The sequence below is a fragment of the Vulpes vulpes genome, chromosome 3 (assembly GCF_048418805.1).
Source record: "Vulpes vulpes isolate BD-2025 chromosome 3, VulVul3, whole genome shotgun sequence".
In the NCBI taxonomy this organism is placed as follows: Eukaryota; Metazoa; Chordata; class Mammalia; order Carnivora; family Canidae; genus Vulpes; species Vulpes vulpes.
In genome coordinates, this window is record NC_132782.1 from 117,284,648 (window position 1) to 117,309,439 (window position 24,792).

The 24,792-nt window shown below is 47.1% G+C and overlaps 2 protein-coding genes across 5 annotated transcripts in view; both read right to left on the minus strand.

The window, feature by feature from the left end:
• GNAI3 (G protein subunit alpha i3) overlaps positions 1-11,498 on the minus strand; it is a 39,230-nt gene extending 27,732 nt beyond the window's left edge. The window contains exon 1 of the mRNA XM_025996378.2: positions 10,830-11,498. Coding sequence (XP_025852163.1) covers positions 10,830-10,947 — 118 coding nt within the window. The 5' untranslated portion in view covers positions 10,948-11,498. The remainder of the gene's footprint in view (positions 1-10,829) is intronic.
• A 1,233-nt stretch (positions 11,499-12,731) lies between these two features.
• Positions 12,732-24,061, minus strand: GPR61 (G protein-coupled receptor 61). Of its 4 annotated transcripts, XM_072754395.1 has the most exons (5): positions 23,557-24,053; positions 17,739-17,851; positions 17,296-17,382; positions 14,815-17,056; positions 12,732-14,156 (listed from the first exon to the last, which is right to left on the minus strand). In XM_072754395.1, exon 4 carries the CDS (start codon positions 16,424-16,426, stop codon positions 15,071-15,073), a length of 1,356 nt encoding a protein of 451 aa, XP_072610496.1. In that variant the 5' UTR covers positions 16,427-17,056; positions 17,296-17,382; positions 17,739-17,851; positions 23,557-24,053; the 3' UTR covers positions 12,732-14,156; positions 14,815-15,070. The 4 variants fall into 4 exon arrangements, with proteins under 4 accessions (XP_072610496.1, XP_025852162.1, XP_072610495.1 ...); XM_025996377.2 differs by lacking the exon at positions 17,739-17,851 and having other exon boundaries at positions 23,557-24,061; XM_072754394.1 differs by lacking the exons at positions 17,739-17,851; positions 23,557-24,053 and adding an exon at positions 20,216-20,540.
• Positions 24,062-24,792: the final 731 nt, after the last annotated feature.

Genomic DNA, 24,792 nt, shown 5'->3' on the forward strand with positions numbered 1-24,792 from the left:
GTAAAATACTCAGTTTTAACCCATACAAATAAATTTTTATATACAACGGAGATGTCCTCCAAAGGTAACTGTAATGTTACATCCATTCACCAAAATCCATATATCCCCAAATTCTACACTTAAAGATGTTAGAATCAGGGCAGTCCCGGTGGCCCAGTGGTTTAGTGCCGCCTTCAGCCTGGGGTGTGATCCTGGAGACCCAGGATCGAGTTCCGCGTCGGGCTCTCTGTGTGGAGCCTGCTTCTCCCTCTGCCTGTGCCTCTGCCTCTCTCTGTCTGTCATGAATAAATAAAATCTTAAAAAAAAAAAGTTAAAATCATATCCCTAAGTCTCCCAAACACTGATGGCAGCACATAGCACTTTTCTACGGGTCTATTTAATCAAATGCAAATACCACATTTTGAAAATTCACAAATAGCGAAACATTATAAATTGAGTTGCCAGATCATAAGGATACCTACAATTTCAACTTCCCTTACCTTACAGATATTCATCAATGCACTAAGTCAAAACCCAGAAAGTTTGGGGTTCATACATATATTTACTTTTACTAACCTTTTGTGACAGCATAAATTAGTATAGCAATTTTAAAAAGGCAGTTAAATATGAGGAGAATACAAAGTCCCTAGATGATTTCCCCCAAATTATATCTATATTTATCTCTGTAAACTAAAATAGGGCTGAAAAGACAGCTACTAAAAATTCAAATCAACACCCTCCAAATCCCATGCACACCTTTCCAGCCTTATCTCCCACAGTCCTCCTATACCAACTCTTCATCCTAAGCCAATCTATTTGTTCATATTCCTGAGCCTTTATTCCCTGCCTGGATGCACTTTCTTCTAGTCTTTGTCTTAAGAGTTCTATTTATCCTTCAAGGTCCATCTCAAATGTTGTTTTCTCTGGGAAGACTTCCTGAGGTATTTCTTTCTCCTCCTCAAATTGGCTACTCCTGTAATCACATTCCACATACATTAGAATGCACCAATATTGTGCAGTGTTGACAAATATACCATGGCTATTGTAGGATGTCAACATTAAGGGAAACCAGGTGAAGACTATACAGATACTCTATGTACTATCTCTGCAACTTTCCTATAAATGTGAAATTATTACAAAATAAAAAGCTTATCAAAAAAACTTGTAGGGGCACCTAGGTGGCTTAGGTGGTTAAAAGTCTGCCTTTGGCTCAGGTCATGATCCTGGGGTCCTTGGTTCAAGCCCTTTATCAGGTTCCCAGCTCAGCAAGGAGCCTGCTTCTCCCTCTGCCTGTGTCTCTGCCTCTCTCTCTGTGTCTCTCATAAATAAATAAATCTTAAACACACACACACACACACACACACACACACACAAACTTGCAGGTAGTCTAGAAAAACTCAAAAAACTACAAATACTGAAGAAGATGTAAATTTTAGTTATAACCATAACAACAAAAATGCAAGGATAAGAAACATACTTCTGCGGGTGGCTGGGTGGCTCAGTTGCTTAAGCATCTGCCTCAGGCTCCGGTCATGATCCCAGATCCCTGGGATTGAGTCCCGCATGGAGCACCCTGCTCAGTGGGGACTCTACTTCTCCCTCTCCCTCTGCCCCTCCCCCTGCTTGTGTGCTCTCACTCACTCTCTCTCTCAAATAAATAAAATCATAAAAAAAGAAAAAAGAAATACACTTCTCCTCTGAGAAGTTGAGGAAGAGGGGTGCCTGGGTGGCTCAGTTGGTTAAATGTCTGCCTTCAGCTCAGGTTGTGATCCCAGAGTCCTGGGATCAAGCCCCATATAGGGTGTCTTTGCTCAGCAGGGAGTCTGTTTTTCCCTCTGCTCTCCCTCAACTTGTGTTCTCTCTCTCAAATAAATAAATAAAATCTTAAAGAAAAAAAGGAACAGAGGAAGGAAGGAAATTAGTTTTTAACAACCTGAAATGAACCAAAATACATAAGTAATGCTTAAAAATGATGAGAGAAATTTATGTTATTAAACTGAAGTAATTCAATGTCTATTTTCAAAAATAGATAACACTGAAATAGCTTCCATGGAAAGTTTAAAACTGCATTATCCTAACACATACATCAGACCTACATTATCTGTGTAAATCATGGTAGTAATTTTATCATTACATCAAACAGAACCTGGTTCATTTGTTTTTTTTTTTAAGATTTTATTTATTCATGACAGAGAGAGAGGCAGAGACACAGGCAGAGGGAGAAGCAGGCTTCCTGCATGGAGCCCGACATGGGACTCGATCCTGGGTCTCCAGATCAGGCCCGGGGCCGAAGGCGGCACTAAACCATTGAGCCACCCGGGCTGCCCCCAAACCCTGTTTTGAAGTTACCAATTCTGATGTTCTAACTTCAGGAAATAGAGAGGAAAATATTCTATCACAAGTATGTCACTCTAAAACAATCCTATAATTTACAGTAATCTTTAATATGTAATTTCCAAGGTCCTAGGCAAAATCCATTTCCATACAACATTCTCCATTTAATAAAAAAGTCTAAAAACTAGGGATATCAATACATGACTAAAACAAATCCAGATACAGTGTACCATTTCTATAATAAGCTCTTAGAGTTCTTTTTTTTTTTTTTTTTAAGATTTTATTTATTCATTCCTGAGACACAGAGAGAGAGAGAGAGAGGCAGAGACACAGGGAGAGGGAGAAGCAGGCTCCATGCAGGGAGCCCAAAGTGGGACTCGATCCTGGGACTCCAGGATCAGGCCCCGGGCTGAAGGTGGCACTAAACCGCTGAGCCACCCGGGCTGCCCAAGCTCTTAGAGTTCAATGGAATACTATTATAATTTTAAAATCCAACTATTAGGGATCCCTGGATGGCTCAGCGGTTTAGCTCCTGCCTTCGGCCCAGGGCATGATCCTTGGAGTCCCGGGATCGAGTCCTGCGTCGGGCTCCCTGCATGGAGCCTGCTTCTCCCTCTGCCTGTGTCTCTGCCTCTCTCTCTCTCTCTCTCTCTCTCTGTTTGTGTGTCTCTCAGGAATGAATAAATAAAATCTTTTAAAAAAATAAAAAAATCCAACTATTATAGGAAATTATAAAATGACAAGAATCAAACTACCTTGCTAATTAATTTTAAAGAAGTCTTATTTATATGGTCCCCATATCACCAGAGTAATAACTATAAACAGCAGGCCACATAAACAAAAGCAAGAGAGGAGCGCCTGGGTGGCTCAGTTGGTTAAGTATCTGCCTTTGGCTCAGGTCAAGATCTTGGGATCCTAGGATCAAGCCCCACATCAGGCTCCCTGTTCAGTGCAGAGGCTGCTTCCCTCTCCCCCTCTCCCCCTCCCTCTGCTGTGCTCTAATAAATGAATAAAATCTTAAAAAACAACAACAAAAAACAAAGTCACAAGATACAAGCACAATTTAAACACAAGAGTATGTTTTAATCATGATGAGACACACCTGACTAGACAGCTGTAGATTTAAACAAGCAACTAGAAAAAATTTAGAATATTATCTACTTCAACAAAATTTTTTCAAGGTGTAAAACATTAACAATTACCAAAAAAAACTCAGTCTTTTTATACAAATATTAAAAACATTTACCCATTGTGAATTAGACTTGGTGACAAAAAAAAAAAAAAAAAAAAGACTTGATGACAAAAAGAAGCCCATAACAGCAAAACAGTAATGGAAAAATGAACATACTAATGTCTTCAATAGCCCTTAACAAATCTTAGACTTTTAAGTATCTTCCAAGTCCAACTTGAAAAATCAAAGGAAATCCACTAAAGACTATACCCTCTTGAAACTTGTTTCTAAGATTACCAGGCCATTATTCAGGTACAAGTCAAACAAATTTGGTCATTCTAGTTCTTCTTATTCATTTGTTACAACTTACTAAATATCAAGACATGAAAAATAGGGAGAGCACTGTATCAAAACTGGGACAATTAAACAGTGCTCCAAAGACAATGTTATTCAGCTCAAGCAGCTTGAATTACAGATATGACACAGATGATTGCTAAGCAGGTAACAGAATAGCCTGGAGAGATAAAGGTTTAAAGATAAACTCTAACTTGCTAAACACTGAAAAAGAATTTTACTAAAATGAAGACAGTTGAAAATCAAACACTACAACAGTTTCTTCTCTTTTTATTCTCTTGAACATTTACATTATGGGCACTTTACAAATTTATGTCTTTCAGCCGTTTAACTATCTTCCTAAACAGTTTTATTACATTACACTAATTTCAGCCAAACTAAAGAATAAGAGAAATAACAACACAAAAGCAGCCCTCTTTATAAACCCTGCTAAAATATTTCATCTGGTTGATAATACTAACATCATAGACAAGAGACCCCTGAAATCAGACTTCATTGTACAGATACACAAAAAATGAAGCTCAGAGATTAGAACAAATCCCCCAATTTTCAGCATCTTTGCTCTTAATCCTATACTACATGGGATCTCCTATTTACGAATTAAGTTACCAGTTCAAAGAACTGTCTTTCATTAGTGCTAGTCTACTACATTCTTTGACTAGAAAACAAATTTTTTGTTGTTGTTGCTTTTTTTTTGTTTTGAGTTTTTTTTTTTTTAAGATTTTGTTTATTTATTCATGAGAGACAGAGAGGCAGAGACATAAGCAGAGGGAGAAGTAGGCTCCATGCAGGGAGCCTGATGGGGGACTCGATCCTAGGACTCCAGGATTGTACCCTGGGCCGAAGGGAGGTGCTAAACCGCTGAGCCACCCAGGAATCCCAGAAAACAAGTTTTATTTTTTATTTATTTATTTTTTTTTCAGAAAACAAGTTTTATTTATTTTTTATTTTTTATTTTTTTAAATTTTTATTTATTTATGATAGTCACAGAGAGACAGAGAGAGAGGCAGAGACATAGGCAGAGGGAGAAACAGGCTCCATGCACCGGGAGCCTGATGTGGGATTCGATCCCGGGTCTCCAGGATCGCGCCCTGGGCCAAAGGCAAGCGCCAAACCACAGCGCCACCCAGGGATCCCAGAAAACAAGTTTTAAAACAAACTTCAGTTACCTGAACAAATTTAGTATCCACTGCTCTAAATAATTCTCATAAAACCCATATTTTGGGGGATCCCTGGGTAGCTCAGCGGTTTAGCGCCGCCTTCAGTCCAGGGCGTGATCCTGGAGACCTGGAATCGAGTCCTGCATTGGGCTCCCTGCATGGAGCCTGCTTCTCCCTCCATCTGTCTCTGCCTCTCTCTCTCTCTGTCTCTCATGAATAAATAAAATCTTTAAAAGAAAAAAAAAGACCCATATTTTTATTCTTCGGTCTTTACTGCTAATATTCTAGTTCCTGAGGACTTAAAACATCTTTTCCTCCCCACCTTCCCTGACAAGCCCATTCTCCAATAAAATAAAACTAAGCTAAACTAAACTAACTAAATATAAGACAGATCATGGACAGTCTTAGGAATAATTAAAAGGTCACATGCTGGGCAGCCCAGGTGGCTCAGTGGTTTAGCGCCACCTTCAGCCCAGGGCCTGATCCTGGAGACTCGGGATCGAGTGCCATGTCAGGTTCCCTGCGTGGAGTCTGCTTGTGTGTCTCTGCTTCTCTCTCTCTGTCTCATGAATAAATAAATAAAAATTAAAAAAAAAAAAAAGGTCACATGCTTATCAAATCTATTAAGTACGAAGACCCTATTCTATGGTCATCTCTGTACTTCAGAATTAGCATACTTAGGGAAAACTGCAATATTGTAATTCCTGAAAAGGACCATATTTTCAGACTAAACAAGTAATGATATATATACATTTAAGAACAAAGAACAGTTAAGTGCAAATAAAAAACAAATCTATCTCTGAACTGTGACTTTTTATTTTTTATGCCAGTTCATTTTCCCCCCAGACACAAGATGCATCTTCACAAGAAATCTAATAACTGCTTATGAATCTTCTGCCAAATAAATGGCAAACCTTAAAGAATACCATCCTATAAGAATTTAATTTAATCAATATAATAACAGTATTATTGTTATTACTAAGGCAAAACGAAAGCAATTGATTATAGGTATTATAAAAAATTCAAATTAAGTAGTATGGGCTAAATTAAAGGAAAAGTTAGGTATTATAACTCTATCAAAAACTCTTATTTTCAATAATAAGCATATTCAGCCGGTAAATACTGATATTTATATATGAGTAATAAATTGTATAAGGTTTTTTTTTTAAGATTTTATTTATTTATTCATTCATAGAGACAGAGAGAGGCAGAGACACAGGCAGATGGAGAAGCAGGTTCCATGCAGGGAGCCCAACGCAAGACCGGATGCCAGGTCTCAATCCCAGGTCTCCAGGACCACACCCTGGGCTGCAGGCGGCGCCAAACCCCTGCGCCATCGGAGCTGCTCAAATAGCATAAGGTTTAAGTCAATTAGAGGATTCCAATCCTCTGCATGCAACTTAATTTTTGCCATACCACCACCAAAAAAATCCTAAAGAACAAAGCATTAAAATTATTTTGTATAATAATGTTTTCTCAAGATCTCCTAAGGGGAATTATCAAGAAATAAAAATCTAAATATAGCACAGGAGTAAATCAATAACTTATAAAATTAAATTATAATATTTAATTCCTTGAATCTCTGAAAAGAATATATTATTTTATTTTTAAAGATTTTATTTATTTATTTGAGAGAGAAAGTATGAGTACACCTGCAAGCAGGGGGAAAGGAAAACACAGGCTCCCCGCTGAGCAGGCAGCCTGACATGGGGTTCCTCCACGCAAGGGCCTTGAAATGACCTGAGCCTAAGGTAGATGCTTAACTGAGCTGCCCAGGATCCCCAAGAATATACTATTTTAAAAAATCAAATTACTGGGCAGCCCGGGTGGCTCAGCGGTTTAGCACCACCTTCGGCCCAGGGCATGATCCTGGAGACCCGGGATTGAGTCCCACATTGGGCTCCATGCATGGAGCCTGCTTCTTCCTCTGCCGGTGTCTGCCTCTGTCTCTCTGTGTCTCTCATGAATAAATAAATAAAGTCTTTAAAAAAAAAATCAAATTACTTGTCTGAAACACCCTTGAAAAAAGTAGCTAAATGATAAGCTTTCACAGACATTATCATAATAAAAGAAATTACCAATACTGAATACTTGTTTGCTAAACATTTTACATATATTTTCTTATTGCAATATTATAAAATAAGCATCATCATGCCCTCCTTATATATGAAAAATTAAGATTCACTGGCTAAGTTATATGCTCTGGGTCTCACAGCTAGTAAGTGAAAGGGAACTGAATCTAGTTCTATGAGACTCTGAAAGCAGTGCTCTTATCTATTCATTAAACCAATGCTTCCCAATTTCTGACACATGATGGCCACACTGAAAAAATGATATTTGTAAGGCTTACTAAGGGAAGCTGGCAGGGCTTGGTAAAAATAATATATATTTTCTTTATATCACAAAATTATGACATGAAAATAAGATACAAAGTATTACAGATGATATTAAATACTAACTGACATAAACCTTCCTAATAAAATATTTTCAACTACCATCTTCCCAAAGTTTAAAGAAATCGTACTAAAAGTGTTCAAATATCATTTCAACTGTTGCAAAATTTTGAAAAGTTATGAAAATGATTTAAAATCTCAAAAATATAGGGGTGCCTGGGTTGCTCAGTCAGTAAGTATCTGCCTTCAGCTTGTATCACAATCCCAGCGTCCCGGGATGGAACCCCTGCACCGACATCAGGCTCCCTGCTCAGTAAGGAGCCTGCTTCTCCCTCTCCCTCTGCAGCAACCCCTGCTTACGCTCTCTTGCTCTCTCTCAAATAAATAAATAAAAATCTTTAAAAAATAATAAAATTTCAAAACTACAAAAAAAAATTTACAAACAGCATACTTGTATGCCATCCTATGCACTGCATTCTTGTTGGGAAGCTTTGCAATAATATAACTTTGTCTTTCCACCTACTATTGTGACTAAACATTACTTTGGCATTTTCAAGATCTTCTCAAAAACATACCTAAAGGAAATTCAAACCAAAGGTAATCAAAAAATTGTAACACATTAACTATTCCTTAACTAATTTATTTTTTTAAGGTTTTATTTATTTATTCATGAGAGAGAGAGAGAGAGAGAGAGAGAGAGAGAGAGAGAGAGGCAGAGACACAGGCAGAGGGAGAAGCAGGCTCCATGCAGGGAGCCCAATGTGGGACTCCATCCTGGGTCTCCAGGATCCCGCCCTGGGCTGAAGGCGGCACTAAACCACTGAGCCACCAGGGCTGCCCTCCTTAACTAATTTAATTAGAATTTGAAACACTCTGACTTCATAGTCCACCTTGTTAATCACTATACTAAACTGCATCTCTCCAAAAGAGAAAATACAATACACCTATTGTGTGTCAGGAGAGACAAAGGTAACCAAATACATCCCAACTTAGACAAGTTTGTTAGTTTCACAGCATGAAGTAAAAACTTGCATGTACATCAAAGGACGTATTCTATAGCAAAAAAAAAAAAAAAAAAGGTTGTATGTATATTGTGATGAGTGTGTTCTGCTTACTGAAAATAAGGGGTAACTTTAACTTCTGTGCATTATGATACGGTTCAAGCAAGAGCATCTGTGTTTGCAACTATTTATATTTGTTGACTTGCTCAAGAATATTAAAAAATCTTACTTAAAACAATGAAATTGATAAAAATTAAAAGCAAATGTTTTAGTACTTTGATTTTTACTTACTGTTTTTGAAGTTCGCTAAGTCATCATGTGTTTAATTTTGTTTTTAATTAAATGCACTATTTATAAAATCCCAAATAAAGATTTTTTCCAGACATTTGCTTGCCTAAATTCTCCCTGCCAAATCCTGCCATTTGGAAGAAAACCTCACAGTTTACAACTGTACTACAATAGGCTAATGTCCTGAGGAGATCTCTGATGGTCAATGTAATTCAAAACATTTACAGAAGATGAAAATACACCTTTAATTTCATAACCAATCAATCAATACAGACATTAATGCCTTGAGTATTTTTTTTTTTTTTTGCCTTGAGTATTATATAATGGTTTGTATTAAGGATCCGAAAGAGCCCCAAGAGCAATGTCCAACATTAGGTTGTTCATGCTAGTAAATATGTAAGAAGCACCTACTATGTGCCATGGACCATGCTCATCCACAAATGATACCTGTTAAACAGAGAGTGGCAGTCTAGAACTACAATTCAAATTCTTGTGTTATGAATATCACATTAGATATTCAAACCAAAAGCTCAAGCTCCAATGCATAACTTTCTTCCTATATCCAAGGAGCTATTCCTAGGGCTTCTGCAATCTACAAACCACTAAATATGCTAACATGAAGAGACTAGCATGGGCACCCAGCACAACCCCGAGTACAAAATAAGCCTTGGGTTATGGTGGTGTATTCTGTCCTCTGGAGCTTTACACCATGAAAATTTGGCACTTCTCCTAACGTGACTTGTTTTTCCCAAAAATTGTTTTAAAAAGTTCCGTTGCAAAAAAGAAAAAAAAGGGGGGGGGGGGGCTTTGTTGCTTACAAAAACTATTACTCCTACATATTCTTCTCTAACAGAACTTTAGAAAATACTAATAGTAAAGAAACAGTGACAACTAATTAGTAAGCTGATGCCAGGGTACTTTATATGACTTACTGAGCCTCTAGAAACTGGTCTCAAAAATGCTTAAAAATCATGCTGAGTGGGACGCCCAGGTGGCTCAGCGGTTGAGCGTCTGCCTTCGGCCCAGGCGGTGATCCCGGGGTTCTGGGATCGAGTCCCACGTCGGGCTCCCTGAATGGGGCCTGCTTCTCCCTCTGCCTGTGTCTCTGCCTCTCTCTCTGTGTGTCTCTCATGAATAAATACATAAAATCTTTGAAAAAAAAAATCATGCTGAGTAAAACGCATCTGACTGTACCTAAAAGCTGCTCAAAAAGAATGTCGGGTAAAAAAAATAGTAATTTCTGAAGCCAATATTTTTAGTTTGGAGAGACAGCTCACCAGAAGTTTGTCACAGCTTTTATAGTGTGTCCAATTCCATAATCTATCCTAAAATAACTCCATTCCCACTGCACATCATCCCTAGCAACTATTCAGCAACTCCCAATATGTAATCTATTGTCCACTGTATCTTTGACCACAAACCTCAAACCAGCCAGTCCTTAAATTTCCTCGGCTCACAAAACCTCCCCCTTTATATAAACAAGAGGAGTTACAAAAACCTTCAGAGAGTAAAAGTGACATAAGGCGGTGAAAAAGTATACACAGCCCGTGGACGCAAGCTCTTCTACTTTGTATCCAAGAACGTGTCATGGATCCCAATCACACACCTTCGCATTCCTGGTTAATCCAGGGTTCCTCCGCCTTATCAATAGTTGAAAACGCCCACGTGCTAATAAAGGAGAGTCCTTACACGTCCACTCAGTCTCAGACCCTGTTTACATTACTCATTCGCGCATCCCAACTCCATCCGGTTGAGGTATCGCTCCAACTCCTAAGCCATCACACGAGCCTCACCCACACTCTCCCGTCCTCTTCGCTATCAACACGCTCCAACTCCCTGCAAAGCCTTCCCTACCATCAGCTCTCCCTTTATGAGTCTTTCCCGGGTCCCCAACACAGCCTCCACGTCCTCCAGCCCAGCGCCGACTCCAGCACGGAGTCACGCCCTCCCCGCAGCCTAATTCCTACAACCCCAAACCCCACCCCTTCCTCGCGCCCGCCGGGCCTCCCGCCCCACGGCCGTCACGCCCCCAGATCCCTCCGGGGTCCTTCCAGCCGGCCGGGCCTCCCCCCTCAGGGCTGCCTAGCGCCCGGGCCTCCCGCCCCCCCACCCCCCGCCGGCTCCGCCAGCCCCGCCCTCAGCCCCTCACCAAGGAGCAGCAGCTTCACTTCTTTGGCCGCTTTCTCCCCGTCCTCCCGCAAGTTGCGGTCGATCATCTTGCTCCGCTCCACCGCCGCCTTGTCCTCGGCGCTCAACGTGCAGCCCATGGCGGCGGCGGGAGTGGGGACCGAGCCCGGGCTCACTCACACACCGCAGAGACTGCGGCTCGGCGGGCGCAGACGGCGTCTACTGCTGGGCGGCGGCCCTCTCCGTCAGCTCCTTGAGCGCCCGAAGCAACCGGATATCCGGCGTGTACGACACTTCCGGCGACGCCCCACGGCGGTGACTGCTCCGCGTCTCCCGCTGGAGCCGAGGAGGAGCGACCGAAGGCGGAAGTGCGGTGCCGGGCGGGCGAGGCGTTGGCCAGCCCCGGGGACGCCGCACGGCTTACAGCCTCTTCTTCTCGGCTGCTTTATTTGGATAAATGTAGAAGAACCAGGGACTGGCTTCCCCAGTTCGTGGCGCCCTCCTGAGTCCCAGCCGGCCTTGGAGGGCGGCGGGGTTCCCAGGAAGAGTCCGCTCCCCGCACGGAAGTTCCTGCTGGGGGCTTCTCCCCGGCCAGGAAGCCCCTGTGGCCCCAGGCTGTGGGGAGCCCGAGCGTCCTCCCGAGGGTGCCCTGCCGAGCTGTGTCGGCCCGGCCGCGGTGGGAGCTCGCCGCGCACCCTAGCCCCCGCGCCTGCGTCCCCCCGGGGCCCGCCGCTGCCCCGGTGGGACCGCCCTCCTGGACGATCCGGTGCTTGTGCTGCTACCTGCGGCTTGCGCGGTGCCCGCGCCACCTCTCTCCAGTGTGAGCCAGTTGGGCGCGGATAGAGAGAGGATCCTGCGTTAGGCGCCTCGGACTCCTACCAAAATCAGTTAACCTCAGGCCCACGCCCCAAAACACACCAGCGCATCCTGTCAATCTCCCCGCTGAAATCTCCTGTTGTAGTACCACACAAAAAGGGAAGTTCTGGTAGATTTGTCTTTCAGCTCCTGCGTCACCTGAAAACAAACCTCTATGAAAGCCCCCGACTTTTCACTCCTAGTTCTGAGTACTGCCTTCAAAGTGACTCTGAATTGCCTTGATGGCTAAATAGCTGCACAAATACCCTCCACCCTACATTCTAGAGATGAGAACTCTTGTGGTCCCCAAACCTTTGCCTGGGATTAAAAATTATTTCCCTAATAGAATCTCAACCTTAGCGTATAAGGTCCCAACAGAAAGGTCTATATGGCGATGATTCATTCATTAGAGGGATTTCTTGAGAGCCACCTTAAACAACTTCATCCCCTATAATTTAGTAGTGCCAGTCCTTCAAAGTTTGAAGAGACTCCTACTCATTCCCAAATGACTGTTACAATAAGAATGATGGCTTTCCCATAATCGGTACTTATGGGAGAGGAGGGCAAGAAGAAAGGGAAGAAAAACCAGTATTTATGGAGCACCTATTTGCCAGGTATGGCTAGGTGCTTCCACGTGCTCTTCTCTTAACCCTCACAACAACCCTGGGAGGTAGGTAATCTCACCCCCATTTTTTTTCAGTTGAAAAAAATAGGCTCAGAGAAATTAAGCATCTTTCCCGAGTTCACACAGTAAATAGATGTCTGACTCCAAATTCACCCCCTTCCAGCCATGCCGCTGGAAGATGTTACCTGGGGAGACCTGACAACAGAAAGTTGTCATCTATGCTTGAGAGCTACCGCCCAACACCACCAGGTGCAGGAAAAGTAACTAACAAGACTGTAACTAACAAGCTGTCTCAACCTGTTGAGTCTTGCGCCCACTAGAGAGGTCAGATTTTATCCAGGAACAGCTTTCCCAGCCAAGGATTACATAGCAGACTCTACCAAGCGACCCTGGTGACTAGAAAACAACTGGAAGGTGGTCACGGCAGAAACTATTGGGAGAATACTCAGCATAATAGAAATTTTATTTCCTTCATGTTCCCCTGCGGGGGGGGGGGGGGGGGGGGGGGGCAAGTTGAACCAGCAGCATGTGTCAGATTCTGTAATCAACACCAGTGAGATCACAGTGTCAGGAAATTTCAGCCTGAATTAAAGATACCCTTGCACTTCAAATTTTCTTTTTTGATGTAGGTGAAGGAAGGGTTGGAGGGCAAAGTCAAAGGAAAAGCAAAGTAAATGAACAAAATGGCTGCCAGGCAATGTTTCCAGTCCTCCCCTCTCCCCACTCCCTCTCCCCACCCCCAGGCGCGCACCTTTCCGGTTTCCACTGGACTCACGCTGCCACCTGCTGGCAATGCTTAGGGCCTACGAGCTGATCCCCGGTACTTGAGGAAGTTTACCCTTACCTAAGAATGAGATGCCTCCCTTATGAGTTAAAAGGGAGGAGAGCAAGAAGAACATGTTTCTCAATCATGAAAAAAGATTCTCCTTGGTAGATATACTAAGGGATTTCCTCAGTTTAATAGGTTCTAGACTAGAGTAAGTCGGATGGTAGGAAGACGGAAACCCATAAATTTCCCTAGATCTAAAGGGGGAAAGCTATTTGCCCAGTTTCAATTAACAAATTCTTTTCCTGGACTAGAGTTGCATCTACGACCCTCACACTTTCCACAATCCCCAGAAAGCTTCCATGTAGGTATCTTGCTGCAATGGACTGAGCTCCAATATATTTCTCAAACATTCCTTAGTGCTTTACCAGATATAAATGCTCTGTAAAAATACAAGGTACCTGATCAAATTAGACAATTCCTCAAAGGCAGTGACTCTGTGTGGGCCCTGGAGAATACTAGGTCTTCAACTATTATGCACTGACTTGAACTGAAATAGCAAATGTTGATATCAGTATAACTTTTTATAATAAAAAGTATTTATTGGCCATTCAGAGGGAAACTATCCCACTCCCACCAACCCATCTTACCCTTTAATGTTCAATGAGCCAGGAATTTCTTCACATACAGATCAGAGCACCCTCTGGTCCTGCCTCATCCCTTTAATATTACTTGATTCAATTGAGGGAAATGGATGGACAGGGAGTCCCAGATGGGTGTCCTGTCCAGTTTGCAACTAACTATTCCTCTTCCCTTGAAAATACCACCACTGATACCAACCGTCAAATTCCTACAGCCTCAATCAGTGAACAGCTGAACCCAATTCCTGTGCCCTCTCTCCAACCCAGGGCTGCAGATAGGAGAGAGATTTAAGTCTTTGTCACTGAAGCTAATTTTGAGAGCGATGAATGGGAGTAGGGAAGCATTTAATGGATCATGGAAACCCCACCCTTCCCATTCCCAACCTTAGTCTCTTGTACCCGATTGTCCAGGGGGCTGGAGGTGGGTCACTGCCATGAGGAGAGAGATCAGGGAGGCCAATCCTGGGAAGAAGAAGAAAAAAAGATTTACAGTATTATTGGTCAAGGTGATCATCTGGCCTCTGTATCCAACCATCTTAGCAATTCAAATGCTAACCCCACCTTCAGCCATCTAACCCCAGTCTTTTCTACTTCTTCATTCTAAAAAATAAGGAGAAAAGAGCCATCCTGTTGTATCCTTGCTTTACTGAGATCAAGCTTCCGGAAGAGAGACTGCAAAATAGAACAGAAGGGCTGTTCCCAGAGGGTGGGAGAGAGCGGCAGTCAGCTTTCCTGCCTTCTACTCTTTGTACCCTGCCTACTATTTCCCCTTGCTTCTGGCCAAACTCAGGAAAGGAATATACTCAACTGGCCCTCTCACTTTAAGGAAACATCACATCTAAAACTAAAAAAGACCCATTAACCCAAATGGAAACACTTAGCTGTGTTTTATTTAGTTCCTTTTAAACCTAGCAAGGAAAGGAAAAAACACAGGTCATTTTCTTACCTTGCTTGGGTGCAGTTCGTGCCCTGAACAATTACACTGAAATGAAATATCCTAAAGGATCCCTGAGATAACTCCAGACCTGGCCTGCCGCTCTATATCCTCCAACTCCTACCCATAGAGTTTCCCTGCTTCCTGAGGCATGGAAGGTTCACTGGTTGAAAGGCATCATCTCACCTTCGTGACCCTTTATTCTCATAACCATTTCACCAGGTTCCCTCCCCCAGTAGTCAAGGATCAAAGCCATGTCCAAGGTTTGTGCCACACGTTCATCCCGTTGGCATTGTTCCTGATCCAGAAAACACGAAGCAAAAGCCGTGTGCAGAGACCCCAGCCCCAGCCCCTGCTAGCCGGGAATAGGTGACTCCACAAGGTGTTCCTTCAGTCACAAGCAGCCCCGGCCCCATCTCCCTCCGGGTGTCCAGCAGCCCAGTCACGATTCCTGTCGAGGTGAGGGGGCCGGATGGAGGTAGCTGTCCGACATGATGATGTCGCTGGTGAGTTGCTGCTCCAAGAACTCAGAAGTCTCTTCAGCTATCTGGCCTGGAATTCTAAAGTCTACAGCAGGTGTCTCCTGCTTGGGGCTGGGGAGGGGTCGGGCAGCCCAGGACTCCGTGGGACAGCCAGTACCCTGGAGGAACTGCAGAAAGTTCTCCTCGATGGAGCCCTCCCGGCTGGGCAGCCTCAGCTCCTCCTCTGGAGCTGGCTTGAAGAAGCAGACAAACTGCTTGCTGAGCTCCCCCCTGATCTGTCGATTGAGACACCCATAAAAGAAAGGGTTGGAGGTGAAGCAGAAGTAGCCGATCCAGGTCACCACGTTCTCCACCTGCCCAGTGGAAATGGGCTGAGCACTGAGGGCAACGTAGAGGTGGAAAGAGAAGTAGGGCAGCCAACAGAGCAGGAACTGTCCACCCACAGCCAGCAGGACCACCGCAGCCTTCCCTCCCCCAAACGTCCGGTGCGGGGTGGTCTGGGGAGCCCCGGAGCTGGTGACCATGGTGGAACGGCTGCTGAGGGACTCCGAGCGTTGGCGGGGCGTCTCCATCCAGGTGGGCAGCGGGCCGCGCTGCAGGGCGGCCACCCGGGCCACCCGGAACATGCTGCAGTAGACCACGAGGATGAGGAGCAGAGGCAACAAGAAGTAAAGGAGGGCGAAGACCACCACGAACAGCTGGCAGTAGGCGCCGCGGCTCCAGTGCAGCGAGCAGCCCGGGGGGAGGCCGGGGGCCCCCTCCTCCCGGGAGGCCCGGCCCAACACGGGCACGGAGGCCATGGCCAAGGCCTTCACCCACACGCCCACCAACACGGAGGCCACCAGCCCCAGCGTCATGCGCACCTCGTAGCGCATGGGGTGGACCACGTAATAGTAGCGCTCCACGTTGATGGCCGACACCGAGAGGATGGCCAGGCTAACGAAGCATATGCTCAGGAACAAGTAGAGGCGGCAGGCGACCTCCCCAAAGAGGTCGTGGTCGAAGAGGGCAGAGCTGGAGAGCATGGCCAGGGGCATGAGGGTCAGCGCGGCCAGCAGGTCCACCAGGCAGAGGTGGAAGACGAAGACAAATTTTCGGAGGGCGGGGGTCTTGGCGATAACGGCCATCACAGCGGCGTTGCCGGCCACAGCGATCAAGTCCAGCAGGAGCATGAAGAACAGGGCCACGGACTCTGAGGCCACGTCCCGCAGCCCCACCTCCGGCACCCCGCTGGCAGTAGAGGGACCTGGGGTCTGAGGGACCCTCCCCAGAGTGGAAGAGTTCCCTGATGACTGGGGGATGGGGGAGGACTCCATGGGGCCGAAAGAGGACACCCAGGGCACCTCCTGTCACAGGCCCATCCCCCATCCTAGTCCGGTGACCCTGGGATGGCCAGCCCAGGCCCAGGCTTGCCGAGTTTGAGTTCAAGTTCCTGCGTGGGGATGGGGGCAGGGGGTGCCTCCTGCTGGAGCCTGCCGGGCAGGCTCTAATCGCCAGCCTTCCAGGCCGGGCTGTGCATATAAGGGAACGGAGGACTCAGCAGCTCATCTCTCCTCTCAGGCAGGAGGTGGCTCGGATCTGCCTTGGTGACCTCAAAGAAGGAGATGTGAGAGATGCCAGAGCCTCACCCACTCAACACTCCACCTTCCGAGTGGTCTCCAGCTCCTTCTTTTGCTTTTCCTTTCCACTGTCCTCCATGCCCTTCTCTTCTCTCAGGGACTGTTATCCAGAGATCCTAAATCCTCTGTTTCCCTCTCCTAGGGTCCCGCTGAGCTCCGGATCATGCCCCAGTTTTCAAGTAGCTTATGTAAATTTCTTGATTTCTTGTCTCAGAATGGCAGGAGCTGTTGGGGCACAGAGGGGACACAAAATCTGGTTTCTAGTCCTAGGCCTGGGAATGATGGACTCTGTGACTCTGCTGGACTTCAGTTTCCTCATGAAGCCATCTGTAAAATGAAGGGAACAGCAACCACTTCACAACTGTGTTTGGAGGAGCCTGTGAGACTTAATAATAATACCACCCATATGTAGTAACATGTTTAAAGATGCTTTCCAGGTGCCAAACCCCCTTCTAAGCACTGTACCTAAATATGCTCATTTTAATGCTCACACAACCTATGAGTATTACTCTCATCCCCATTTTGCAGTTGGTGAAACTGAGGTCCAGAAAGATTAAATAACTTACCAAAGGCGGCAAGGTCCAGGTACGCGCCCGTGTTGTCCGGCTCCAGGGTCAGTACTCCAGCCCACCTGATGGTGCCCTCTACAGCAACTGGAATGCAATAGGCATTCAATGGATAGTTATTGCATCTGAATCATCTCCAAAAATGTCTATTAGTGCTCTGGGGCTACCACTGGGAAGAGATCACCTGAAAGAGGGAAGGACTGTGTTTGGTGTCCTGTGACATCACCACCCCCAAGACAAAGAGCTGCCATTTGGGGAGTGTTGAGGAGGAACCATGAAAACAAAACATTCCAGCTGGAAGGAAACTGGGATGCCAGCCCATCCAGGCTCTACTGCCCCCCAAACCAGAAGGGCATAGGTCACTTGAAAGCTGCCCTTCTTTACCCACTCATTAGCTTTTCCAAGCCACCGTACCCCTGCTGGTGGGGGAGGAAGTGCCTAACCTTCCACTCCTGGGGTCCTCAGATCTCTGATCACTGGAGCAGATCCCTGGCCCAGAGTCCTCTTGATCCTGGACCATTAGCACATTCCAGAGCTAGGAGGGAGGAGTAGGTGTCTGGGGGGTGGGGGAGGAGTAGGTGTGAAAGTGAGTAGGTCACTGTGATGGTGGAAATGGGTGAGCATAAAGCAGAGAAGACAACTGGAAGGCATTGAGAGGGGAAGAAGTCTGGGGTTTCAGCATCTCTCATTTTTCCCTGCCAAATGGCAGATCAAATGTTGTATGTGTCTCGTTATCCACATTAAGTTTGCATATAGTTGAAATAATAATGCCTTTAAAAATTTTCATTTCCGGGATCCCTGGGTGGCGCAGCAGTTTGGCGCCTGCCTTTGGCTCAGGGCGCGATCCTGGAGACCCGGGATCGAGTCCCACGTCAGGCTCCCAGCGCATGGAGACTGCTTCTCCCTCTGCCTATGTCTCTGCCTCTTCTCTCTCTCTCTCTGTGTGACTATCATAAATAAATTTAAAAAATTTTTTTTCATTTCCATGTCCTATTCTTGCAGTCCAGTTTCTCCCAGTATAATATGTGAAGGTATGCAAACTCGAGGCAAACTATAGATATGCCAAGTCTGTAGCCAGGTCACAAGTTCTCTGGATCACGGTTTCCTCATCTGTAAAATGGGAAGATTGAACTGGATGACCTCCAAGATTCCCATCTCTGACAACATTTGATGACTCTGTGAGTTCCTGGGCTGCCAAGGGCTTGGTGGTGGCTGAATTTAAAAACCCATCATTTCTCTGACTGCAATGATGTGGACCACGTGGGGCAGACCGTTCCCATTCCCTCTCCGTAGTTACAGCCTTACAACCACCCTTGGGTTTTGGTAACCACCGATAGTGTATTCCTTTAACTTCAAGCATGCCATGCATGCAATGGGTGCTCAGTATAACTTTGTGAATTGTATCAAACTCAAACTGATCTGTTGAGTCCCTGCCCCTTAGTACCTGCCCCTGCCCCTTCGTACCTGCTCCAAGTACACTCAGTAGGGCAGCTGCGTGACAGCCAGAGGACTCTGCTCTGGAAAGGGTAACCTGGTCTCCTGGACTTGGCACAGCCCTAACTTTGGACAATTGCCTAGGGATTTGCCTCTCCCCAGGGATAACAGGAAGCTCATTTCACAGTTAAAATGGCCACATTGACCCAGGGTCTATAGAGAAGGTAAGGAGATGCTTCCAAAGTGGAGACATCAGCTTCTCATAAGACACTCTACCAGGAAAAATGCAGAAAGCAATGCTAGGGGAGGCATCCTTGCCCCTTACTTTCCATGCCGGGCTTCATGTCTTTCTCATCCCTTCTACCTGGGAGTGGAGGCCTGAAGATGTGGCTCTGAGGCCCAGGGAGCTAAAGGAGTGAATGCCCTCCATGTCTGCATGAACATCAAGAGTCTGCCAGCAAGGCCCACCCAGGGCCCCAGACCGAGGGAAGCAGACATGGTTTCCACGTGGAGATGGAGGGGGCACTGTGCAGCCATGACAGAGCCCTAGGCAAGAAGGCACTGGACGTTTCTCGTTTCCACAGCCCCCTCAGCCTGGGCAGGATCTCCACACTGACTCCTAAATGCCAGGATTCCAGTTTCTGTCCTAACAGATGGACCAACGTGCCTGTTCCCCAGCACTCCCTACTGATGGATGGGGGTCAGGGAGGGGAGGGTTGTGCATCACGGTGTCAGAGGGGAAGCCCAGAGAGCCTCACTCCACTCCTAGCTCACAGCATCATGCCTTCTCACTTGCTCTCATCTTGCCACTGCTTCCTGACAGCAAGCCCTCCCTCACCTCCAGGACCTCTCAGCACCTGGCAGGCTTTACCACCATAGGGGCCAAGGTCTGGCCCCCTGGCCAGGGCATCGTCAAGTTACAAATATCTTTGTTTCAGGATGCAAGATGTGCATAAGTGCCCACCCCAAGGCCACAGAGATGTTGCTGGGATTCGAATGCACCTGTTTCCTAAATACAGAGCTTCCAACCCAAGGACCCTAGCACGGCCTTCCTTCAAACAACAGTATGTCCCTCCTAAGCCAGGGGAGATTTCCAGGGGGCAACCACACCTCTACCCAGCAGAGTTGCCCATGCCCCGGACGCAGAATTGCCCATCAGCCTACATGCCAAGGGACCCATTCCTAGGATGCGGGGGACCCATCTCTATGACATGGAGGAAGACAGATGGGGAACCCTGTCTGCCTGCAGGATGTGGGTACTCCCTCTGGCAGGAGATCAACCCCCATCTCTAGGTTTCAGAGGTGCCCACACCCCAATACCTGGGAGCCCATCCCTTGACGAAACTGTGAAGGGATGGGCTTCACAGCCATAAGGTAGGGTGGGCTGGTCCTGGGGAAGCAGAGCTACCCTCCTGCAGAGTACCTCAGCACTCACCATCAGGCCCTGGGACAGGCCCCTATTCCTGGCCTAGTCGACAACTCCTACCTTTGCTGAGCAGCTCCCGGCTCCCATGTGATAGCTCCTCTCAGCTGATGCTTCTCCAAGGCTGATGAAGCCTGAACCACTGCAGTGAGTGGTGAGAGGCAGCAGGCAGAGCAGGATGCTCCAAGAGCTTCTGGGTCCTAATGGCCTCCTGCTTCCCACCCAGCCCCTTGGAGCCACTTCTGAAGCAAGGAGCCAGGCACCAGTGCCCCCAGGGAAAATGCTCAGGGGTGGAACATTTCTCTTGGATTGCTGGAGTGGCATCTCAAAACCTTGGGGCCAGTGACCATAGTCAGGGGAGACTCTCCTGGCCAGCCTGGTGAAGTATAAAGGCTACTCAGAATCAGAAAATCCCAGTGTAAGGGCTGGCTCTGGTACTTATGAGCTGTATGACCTAGGGCAAGTCACTTCCCATTTCTGGCCTTGATTTCTTATCTGTTCAAAGAGAATATAGGATAGATGATCCTGAGGCTCCTGACAGCCCTGCCATCGCATGCTTCTGTGTGACATCAGAACCATGCAGACACAGAGTACCAGGTTAGGCCTGGCAGGGGCCAAGGTTCCAGGGTCAGCTGCCAAAAATGTACAGGGGATAGGTTCAGGAGTGGCATTCAGGTTCGACAGGGAGCTAAAGGCCTTTTCCTAACTCTGCATTATCTCTCAGGAGTCACATTACTATTGTTTTCTTAGATTGTATGTTTATTTGGTGTGGGCTGTGAGAACCAATGGAGGTGGGGGGATCTAACATCCCCGTGAGCCACCATAGTGGTACCACCATAACACTGTTCCCTGAAGACAGAGTGGGCACCAGGAACTCAGGAAGGCTCAGATTGCTCTGGATCTGTAGGACTGGACTGAGCTGCAGGACACCATCCTTAGAGTGTCCAAGGCCATGTGATGAGCCTTTGGAGGCGAGATGGAGAGGCATAGCCTCCCACTATAAAGAAACCCTGCTCCCCTAGGTACATGCCTGACACCCAAGGATAGGATCCTAACACTGCAGAGTTGAAACACACCCCACAGGCCAAACTACCCATGTTTCTGAGGCCCAGAGAGGTGAAGACATTGTCCAAAGCCACACATGGCAAAGCCATGAGCCTAGGCCAGGAATTCAGGCATGATACCTACTCCCGAGCCCTCTGCCCTGAGACTTGCCCATCCAGAAACTCTTTCTGCCTCCAAAAGGAAAGAAAGACCAGACTCAACTGAAAGAGCCATGAAAACACTGAGTTACCCAGAAAACCCAGAGAAGGCAAGGTCTGCCCTGGGCTCCAGGTTAACTGTGAAGAGGCCACTGACCAGCCCAAAGTGCAGAGTGATCACCAGTATCCCCAAACACATTTTCTTGAGCTTTTACAAGTGCCAAGTCCTTTATATACAGTACCTTCAATCCTCACATAAATTCTATGAGGCAGCCTTTATTCACCTTATTTTATGGATGAAAACATGGGAGCCAGAGACTCCCATAAGGGACTTTCCTGAGATCACACAGAGAGGAAGTGCCAGAGCCAATATTTGAACCCAGGCCTGTTTGAAGCTAAAGCATTTACTCCTTCCTCCATGCCCCCGTGGCCTCTCTGGAGACCTGACATGGGACTCTGGGCTGAAGCCCTAAAGCCTATTCCACAGAAGTGGCCGTGGCTTTCCAGGAGACAGCCTAAAATAAAACACATACGTTACTTAGTACAGGGAAATCAAATTAAAATATCAAATGTAAACCTGTAGACAGCAAAATGATTTTTTTTCTTTTTCTTTTTTTTAAAAGATTTGTTTATTTATTTTATGATAGACACAGAGAGAGAGAGGCAGAGACACAGGCAAAGGGAGAAGCAGGCTCCATGCCGGGAGCCCGACGCAGGACTCGATCTGGGGACTCCAGGATCGCGCCCTGGGCCAAAGGCAGGTGCCAAACCACTGAGCCACCCAGGGATCCCAGCAAAATGATTTTTATTAAGCCCTGTGCTGACATGTTGGCAAGATCATCTTGAGATCGGCCAAACCCTCTGGGATCAGGTAAGGCATGATCAGCACCCGCATGCTTCCTGAAAGGAAGCCAATGGCCCCTTCCAAGGACTGAGAAAGAACCAGAACACACACAGGCTCACCAGCACAGGATTATCCAAAGGGCACTGGATTGGGAGGAGAACCTTGGTTCTAGTTGGGCTCTACTCTACTGGGTTGGTGGTAAGCCCTTGGCCTGTGAGTTGGCCATTTGTGCCTCAGTTTATCTACCTACTATAGTTTTTTCTATCTCTAAAATTGGCAAAGATTCTTCACCCCCCAGTTTATTGAATAGGGATAGGAAGCCTGCAACCCAAATATAGTCTTCTTTTCCGGCTTGGGGGAGCTCGTACAGTTTGCCCAAGCAACTGGCATGGTGGCCAGCGGGCCAAGTCTCCAGGTCCCAGAGAGCTGTTAGGAAAGGTGGTTCCAAGCAGCCAATGGATCCTGGCGCATCCTCCCAGTTGCTGGAAGACATTTTTGCTTGGGAACATGGAGTGAGAGAAAACCGCCTATCCTGGCCTGGCGGCAGCTGATGAACAATAAAGGCACATGGGTGGCTCAGTCAGTTAAGCATTCGATTCTTGCTTTCGGCTCAGGTCATGATCTCGGGATCCTGGGATCCACCGCCACGTGGGGCTCCACACTCAGTGGAGAGTCTGCTTGGGGAGTCTCTCCCTCCTTTTCCCTCTGACACTTCCTCTGCTTGTTCTCTCTCTCTCTCTCTCTCTAATAAACAAAGAAATATTGTTTTTAAATAATAAAGACAGTACTGGAGATGATGCCAGTTTTTGAGTGCCTAGCCTGGGGAGGCACTTCTTACGCTGTATCTCGTTAAATGATCTCAGTCAGGGTTTGGAGTAGCTATTGGCACTACATTCCCCCCACCCACTCTGCCAATCCCTCCTTTCAGACTTTAGTGCAATAGACGATGTGGGAGACGGAGGTAGAGAAACTGGGGTGGCCTCACAAGCCACATCAGAGGTGCAATGGCCCACCATGCCGCGTGGAGCCTGGGAGGGGACTCCTGTCCACTGGGGCGGGGGGGCGGCCCTCCCTCAGTATCCTGGTGGGGTCCCTGGTGCTGAGGTCTGATATCTCCATCCTCGACTTACTCCTCGAAGTGGCCCTGTCCCTCCCTTGCCCACCAGTGCCTCTTGACAGGGTCACGTCCACCCCCACCCAACCTCTCCCACCCCCTCAGGAGCAGATCAGAGCTAACCAAGTTTATCTTCCATCCATCTGTCTGTCCATCCATCCATCCATCCATCCACTTATTCAATAAATATCTCTCGAATGCCTTTTAGGCTCCCACAGCACCCTCCCTCACAGTAGCCCCTCACCTGCTTAGTGGCACCCATTGCCCTCCTCTGTTGTCTCTGCCTCTGTCAAAACCTGCTGTCAAGGAAGAGGCTGATAAAGCCACTCGCGCGGGTAGCAGCTAATGTGTTCTCTCTCCCAGGGATGTTAACAATCTAACAGGGAACAAAGGGAAGAAGCTGAAGGCTGGGATTCCAGCATCCACCAGGGGTGTCCCTGAGATCCCACGACACAGACTGTGGGTTCAACCGTCGGCTCCCCCAGCCTGGGCTTGCCCCCAGGACGCCAGCATCGCATCCTCTGCACCCCCTACATCCGCATGGACACCCAGCTCTCCTCCTGAGACAGCGGCCTCACAGCAGGGCCCTCCCCACCGCAGCCCCGGCTGTGCCAGCACTAGCCATGCCTGCTTCCAGGCCCCCACCCCCATGCCCCCCATCTGGGGGTCAGGCTGAGGGGCTATGGAGGAAAGCAGGGGTGAGAGCCTTTTCATTCCCTTTATTCCCCCACAGTCTGGCCTACACCCCCTGCCAGGAGCCAAGATCCAACGGTATATTCAGCCTGCAGCTGCCACTGGTCATGTGAGCCCATTGCTAGGTTACAGGGACCCAAAAATAAATCCTTCCCAACCAGATTAGAAACTGGGGGCCTTGGATGAACCAGGCTCAAAAGAGTGGCAGGAACACCCACAGTGCGTGTGCAGGCCAGGCCTGCTATGAGACTGGGGAGCCTTCCCCACACAGCCCCCGCTTCATCCACCAGCTGGGGCTCCATGCCGGACCCCCAAAGAAAAATATAGAGAGCTCCAGGCTCCTTAACGACTACGCAATAAGTCAGTCTACAGGGGAATGGGCCTTCCTCACTAGCAGTCGGGGTTTGCTTGGACAACAGCCCTCTCCCTCTTCTTCCCAGACACACTCCCCACCTTCGGCCTAGCCCTCGGATGCCGCACCCCCAGTGCACCTGCAGAGCACTGTAACCCTTGGCCCTGGGGCCTGTGAAGCAATCTGTATCAATTCTCCTTTTGCAGACTCAGAAAGGGAGATCCAGCAGGAAGCACAGTACTGGGCACTTTCACAGAGTTTCTCGACCATCTTCCGAGTAACCCCATTCACAAATATGGAAACTGGGGCTCAGAGAGGTTAAGTGATTTTCTTTGAGCCACACAGTTGAGCAGCTGGGCTTTGACTCCAAGATCTATATTTACTGAGTGCGGGGTTGTGGCAAGGAAGAGGACAGGGAAGCACAGCAAAGAAAGG